This window comes from Nelusetta ayraudi, unplaced genomic scaffold (assembly GCF_046127955.1).
Source record: "Nelusetta ayraudi isolate G7.1 ecotype Tasmania unplaced genomic scaffold, CSIRO-AGI_Nayr_v1 ptg000071l, whole genome shotgun sequence".
Taxonomy (NCBI): Eukaryota; Metazoa; Chordata; class Actinopteri; order Tetraodontiformes; family Monacanthidae; genus Nelusetta; species Nelusetta ayraudi.
In genome coordinates, this window is record NW_027466121.1 from 1120922 (window position 1) to 1128083 (window position 7162).

The following is a 7162-nucleotide window of genomic DNA, read 5'->3' on the forward strand; positions in this document are numbered from 1 at the left end:
GAGGAGCCGCCGACCAATCACCTGTCACTATCTCTTTTTTTCACCGAGCGAACCTCCGTCGAGGCTTGTGCTTGTGAGCGCGTGCGTGTGCGCGCAGGCGTGTGCGTGCGTGCGTGTGTGTGTGTGTGTGTGTGTGTGTGTGTGTGTGTGTGTGTGTGTGTGTGTGCTATGCGCAATTGTATAAAGCTCCAGGAGAGCGTGCAGCGCACATGCACACCTGACACAGACCTGATTACTTTATTCCGCTCTAATGGAATTCATTCTGTAAAAAAGAAAAGGGAAAAAAATTTTTGGAAACTTTACTTTCTTTTTCTTTTCTTTTTTTTTCTTTTTTTGGGCTCAGACCACCACCAGTAGCAGCAGCAGCAGCAGCAGCAGCACCATGTTTCCTTGCGCCGCTTTGCCGCCTCCTCTCTTCCCGACCGTACTGCGTCCCCCCGGGGTTTTCTCATCCCCGCTCAGCCGCTCGCTGCCTTCGCGCTTCTTAGTGGAAGATATCCTCCAGCTGGGCGAGCCTGTGTGCTACCTGCACAAGTTTCTACCTCCCAGGAACCCGAGGAGCACCGTGGCACACAGCCCGGGGCCTGGCGTCTCCGAGCGCACAGCGGTGGGCACGGCGGCGGGACCCGGAGCGGAGCGCTTGGCCGCCCACGGTTCCTTCCAGCCGGGCTGCAGCAGCCCGGACTCCCGTCTCACCGCCTTCCCCGACTCCGGCCTCAAATTCGGCGTCAGTGCCATACTGGCGCCCGCCACTGGGAGCGGTGAGTGTCACACTTGCATTTTCGGGGGGTTTTGCACATTGTTAGGTGGTAGGTGGTAGTTTGACTGTTTTTTTTGTTTTGTTTTGGGTTTTTTTTTTTTAACTCTTGTGTAGTTTGTATCCTGGCTCCACTAATTGTTCAGAATGTGCCTTAAATTCTAGTTGCAGCTGTGCCTTTTTTGGCTCTTGATATTTGTGTTCCTCTTTGATGTTGCTTTACTCTCTTCAGTCGTATTTTTTTTTTTATCTTTTAGATATATTGCTGCCATTCACGTTCTCTATTTCATCTTAGCTTCAGCGCTTTTTAAAATGTTGCACTACTCATGTTTTAATGGAAAGTGCAGTATAAATAAAAAATAGTTATTATTTATATTAAATAATAATATAAATATCATTAATGTTATTATATAATTCATTATTACTCTTTGGAAAACTGCCAGTTAAAATGCAGCCAATGTGACTCCAATCCAGATAGTTGCAGTATTTGTTCCCGCGCAGCAGCTAATGAAACTAAACTGACTGTTTTCCCCCCTTGTGTCTCACCCCTCAGTGCACAGCTTTCACACCAAATCCTTCCCCATGCCACTCATTGACGGAAGCCTTCATCCCTTCTACAGAGCCTCCTATTTCACAGGTTAGTAGTGATCATTGTCCGTTTGTGCCAGAGTGGCGCACGCATGCTTCTTATTTTGATGTGAAGTCGGTGGAAAAACAGCTTCAACGCTATCGCGTAACATTTGCTTGCAGGACGAATCTATGATGTGACATTTGCAAACACCATTAAAATTCTCCTTATATATATATATATATATAATTTTTTTTTTTTAGAATTATTTAGGTGTCACGCTATGGTAGCTGTTTGTTTATTGTGTGTACATTTCATTCTGGTTTCTGCTTTTCTTTCATTTTTTTGGTAATTTTTACTTCTTATAATGTAGCTATTACACAACTTATATTGAAGAGTTATTGAAATGCTTTCTCAAAGTTTGGTAGAATCGATATTTCATGCTGGTACCAGGGTACACAAGGGTTCTTTTTATCACAGATAATCATGTACGACATAGATAGTTGGAGATTTTAATGTCACTGTCAAAAAAACTGTAAAAAAAAACTTTTGCAACTCTGAGAAAAACAAACCTTACACATTACAATCACGCACGATTTTGACAATTGTATTACTAACTTTTGGCTTTTTAGTAAGAAAAAGTTTACCTGACATTGTCAGAGCAGGATCGTTTTTTTACCTGCTCATCTAAAAACCTCTCCAAAGACTGTAACTCTGCCCTCAGCCTCTCTCTGTCTGTGAGGAAATCACACAATCACACTCCAGGATAACTAAACTGTATATTTTCATACTATTATACTTTACAACAACATTTGAACTCTGTGACCTCACTACTGGGTCACCTGGGCTCTCTCTCCCTCTCCGGTCCTTCTGACCTCCATGCTTTTGCTGTTACTTCCACCTTGGTACGCACACATACACATTCTACAATACTAATTTCATAATGATAATAATAATGAGTGTATGTGTGTGATAATTTAATACATGTAATTATTGCAGAAGTTGGCCTGTCCTATCCCAGCTTTTTATAGGGTGCCTTAGATATGTGCATCATTCTTCATGAGAAATTCATTGGATTTATTGTATAAAAAAAAAAAATAATAATTATCACTTTTGCATTCGAATTGTGTACCTCGTCAGAGCATCCCATTCTCTCTTCTGTCTTCCCGTACTTGATCTGATACACATTAAAACAACACTCCAAATAATTAAATTAAAATCGTCTTGTCAGTGGTAGCTTCGCTGATCTTATAAAGCAGGCAAACGTCACCACTTTTTACTGTTACATCGAGATAATCCACCACTTTGTCGTGTTTGCGATATTTAACATCATCATCATCATCGTCGTCAATAATTATGATGTTAAATTGCATCTATTCAAACGTGCAAACCTTCTTGCTAACCGACTAACCAACCTGAACCACCAAAACCCCACTTTCATGGAGCTCCTCCCTCCAATCAATCTGAGCTGAACACTCTGAAATAGAAGTTTGATGATCAACGAGTTCTGTCTAAAATATTTGGATTTTCCAACTTCCGGCTCGCTGTTTGTTGATTGGGATTCTGGGAGGGGGATGGGGGGGCGGCGACGACCGTTGGGAGTTGTTAGCCTCTTTAGCATGGGAACACCGCCACCGGCAGCACGGAATCAGCTGCGCCAATTTGGAGGCCTATTTAGGCGACGCACTGACTGCTGACACTAGCACAAGTTGTCCTAATCTACAAATTTGTCCACTTTTGTCACGCTCTAAATATATTAGTGCCGTATGTCATGGTCTAAATGTGAGGCGGGTATCTTCCCAGCTCGGGAACTCAGCGGCTCTTCACGCACCGTCATTTTCCCACCATGCGCCTCCGCCAACCCACAAAGCTCCCAGGACCATGACCAATAGGAGCCAAACTCACACACACCCACACACACACGCGCGCGCAACCACGCACGCACGCACGCACACACACACACACACTCACACACACACACACAAACGACAAACGCCCAAACCTAAACTTATATGTTCAGACCCAAACAGATTTACTTCCAAGCTGATTCCAGCTGATATATTTCAATTCAAGCGCTCTAGCGTTACGAGGTGAAGTTGCAAATATAGGACAATTCCAGTGGAATCAGAGTGATGTCACTTGTGAGCGGCCTGAAGCTCTCTGAAAACCCCTCAAAGCCTGAGTGAAGACTCTTTAACAACTCTCTGCTGACCTGTAATAGGCCTGTAATATACTGGCCTGTCGAGGGCCTTTTCCACTCAATTCACTGCAACACAATCACCTTTCTCTATGCATTTGCAGCCTACACAATTCCCCTTCATGCCTCATTTAAGGCAGTGTGAGCCAAGCTTTGGATACTCAGCTTCATTAGCATAAATACTGTTTCCACTGCCGGACAAATTGGGCTATTCAACGCAGGTTTCAGGGAGAACAAGTATATTATGGAAAGCGTTGGATAGCCTGTGGTGATGATGAGGATGAGGATGATGATGAGGACGATGATGATGATGAGGATGAAAGTAAAGGATGGGGCTTTAAAGAATGCGTTCATTTAGATAGACATGTCTTAAAGTTTAAAAGCTAAATTGTGAAAATACGGCTAAAGAAAGATTTAAAGAACATTCATTGAGCTCTCCCAGTGTAGCAAGACCATAAAGTATCATCTACATTTTTTTTAAACTTTGTTGTTTATGACATGGTATGTCTTGAGGTTTTCATACAATAAACAGTTATTGGTTCTATCCTGAGAACACCTGCCATTAATACAGACGCTTTGACAACGTCAGAAAATCAGCAGATAAAACAAATCACTTTTACACACTGGCTCCAATTCTAACCAGGTTCTGATGAGTTATTATATTTAGTATTTAATATTTCAAATTTGAAGTCATCAATGTGGTGACTTCTTTATATTTCCCCCTCTGGTTAATTATTTGGAACTTTTTAATAGTGCATAAATTTGACACAGTTAATACATTGTCTGGGCCTGGTTAATGAAAGCGAGACAGGCAATAATGGTGAATTAAGTCACAAGCTGTTTTACAGATTTTTCTTCTTAGACTTTTTTCAGGACGTTAAGGAAATAAAATTCAAGAAAGAAAAAGAAAAGATGTACTTTTTTTTGCTTCCAACCAGAGAAATTCAATCTCCTTAGTGACTCAACCCACTAAGCGAGTGGTGAGCAGCAGCACTGCCACCATCAGGAATTTGGTGAAGATCAAAAGGAAATGAAACACAATTTGTAAATCAAACTAGTAGATGTAAAGATGCAGTAGCGGCAGACTTTTGTATGTCGACGAGTCATCATCTAACAGTGACATTTAACCGTCTGTGAATTGTGTCAATCTAACGTTGACTCTTTTTTTTTTAATACTTTGTCCCTTCAGCCTCGTCCTCTGCCATTCCAGTCCCGGGAACGTTTTCCTGGCCTCTGACCACCAGGGGGAAACCTAGACGAGGCATGCTGAGGCGGGCCGTGTTCTCCGACCTCCAGAGAAAAGCCTTGGAGAGAACTTTTCAGAAGCAGAAGTATATCAGCAAACCCGACAGGAAGAAGCTCGCCAGTAAACTGGGGCTTAAAGACTCGCAGGTACTCAGACTTTATCCTCAAAGGAAAAGTATTTTGTATTTTCAAGTGATTTTGTTTTCCCTCTTTAGTGCAGCTGTGAACCCTGACAGTAGTTATTATTAATCTCTTGTTTTTCTTTCTTCTTCCAAGGTCAAAATCTGGTTTCAGAACCGCAGGATGAAATGGAGGAACTCCAAAGAGCGGGAGCTGCTGTCGACGGGCGGCTGCCGCCAGCAGACCCTCCCCACCAAAACCAACCCCCACCCAGACCTCACTGACGTGGGCAGCACCTACTGCCACAGGCTGGACAGGATGGGACTGAACAAGAGGGAGTCGCACCTCATCTCATCGTGTCACCAAGCCCAGAGTCATCAGAAAACGCCCTGTCCGTCAAAGTCCAGCAAACTGTCAGAGCTCTCAGAGTCAGACAGCGAAGAAATAACAGTTTTGTGACTTTTAATTTTTAATAACTGCTATTTCAAAAAAAAAAACAAGTCTACTGTACTCTGAAACTTGAGGACGGACATTCAAACTGGAGGGGCCTGAATCTGCTCTGTACGTCTCGCTGTTTTATGTCAGCCTTTCCCCTCAGTGCCATGTTTCTGCACAGCATTCTAACGTGTAGCTCTTTATATGTATGTGTGTGTATATATATATGTATATATATATATATATATATATATACATATATATATGTATATAGTATTTTGTACACTGAGAAACTCAAGACTTGTAGAATTATCTGTTTTACATTTGTTAATCAAATGGATTTTACACATATTCTTGTATCTTTTTTATATTTTGTCAAAATGTTGAAAAGTCTCACTTTATATTAATGTAGAAGTTTTATTCTGCTGCTAGAAAATTAAAAATAAGTGAAATAGGACAAGCTCGGAGTATGAAAAAGACGTATTATCTGATTTTCTATTCTATTCTAAGACCCAACCCATTTGGATCCTGCATCAACTGCTGAATTAACGAGTGAGTGTAAAAAAAAACAATCAAGTATCGAAATATCAAATTGCTTGTTTTTTGGTCTTTCCAAATTGAGTGTATGCAGGATTCATTATGTTAACCATTGTTATTGCATGCAGTCTTCCACCCTGTACGTTTTCATCGGTCCCATCACACTGGGTACATCTGGACTCATCAGACTATGACCTTCATCCATTGCTCTGGTCCAATCATAGAAAAACAAGAAGTCAGAGCGCTAAGGTTGGACTCTGGGGGAATGGAAGGAGGTCATGTGGTCTGAGGAGTCCAGATTCACTCTGTTCTTCTGGGGTAAGAAGAACAGCAGAAGGAAGTAATGAACCCATCATGTGAGGTTGCTGCAGTTGATCAGGTCTACAGTTGAGCATCATCATGTGCCCAGAGAATGAGGTCAGTTGTCTACCTGATAATGTCCAACTTATTCTGTCATTGGATCCCCCCCCAGCCCCCCAATCATGGCGAGTAGTTCAGGGTATGTAGAAAACATGTTTTGAAGGCAATTGAAAATTTACAAAAGCCGAGTTTCATGAAAATGTGTCTTTGAAGTCCCACAGTACTTAGCCTTTTTATTGAAATGGATGAAACACAGCGGTTTTTATAACTTAACATCATTTCTTGAAGTTTGGCAGGCCGGCTAAGAAACCAAAACGGGCCGCATATGGAATGCAGCGGCAAGTTCCCAACAAAATATTAGCGTCATCTTTTGTTTTTTGTCTTCGTCAGGCAGTGAATGAAGCTACGCAGTTTCAGAAACAAAAACTTTTTTTTTCATTATTTTATTGCCATTTTACACTGTTAACGAAGGAAAACTAAGAGTAACCGCTGAGACTTGCACTAAAGTGAAGTTAAAAAAGAAAGTTTTCCTCTGGGATTACATTCCACCATCATCCATCGTCTGGCCAAAAAAAATAAAAATAAAATAAAATAAAATCAATGTCATAACTTGAGGGGACATTTTATTAGTGTAAACTTTATTTATATAAAATTAAAAACAATCACAGACTTCATGCTTTATTTGTAAAGCCAACAAACACAACAGAGGGGCTGCTGTTAAATAGCGGGAGTGAGGCGTCACACTGTATTTACAGCCAAATGTCGACAACTCGGAACACGGCCGCGTCGGGCTCACTTGGTCCCACCGTTCCTTGAAGGAGGAAGGAAACCTCAGTTCTCCATCAACTTGGAGCCTTTCCAGCTAGAAACAGTACTTCATAACCCTGCACCCTGACTGCAGGCCTCACACTACAGTGGATCAGACGGGGGGAGGGGGGGGGGG

At 41.9% G+C, this 7162-nt stretch overlaps 1 protein-coding gene across 1 annotated transcript; it reads left to right on the forward strand.

Moving 5' to 3' along the window:
- The first annotated feature begins 351 nt into the window (after positions 1-351).
- LOC142899176 (homeobox protein DBX1-B-like) lies at positions 352-5782 on the forward strand. The gene is made up of 5 exons (XM_076042651.1): positions 352-761; positions 1311-1394; positions 4712-4914; positions 5044-5550; positions 5597-5782. The coding sequence occupies exons 1-4, from the start codon at positions 383-385 to the stop codon at positions 5344-5346; spliced, it is 969 nt and encodes a 322-aa protein (XP_075898766.1). The 5' UTR covers positions 352-382; the 3' UTR covers positions 5347-5550; positions 5597-5782.
- Positions 5783-7162: the final 1380 nt, after the last annotated feature.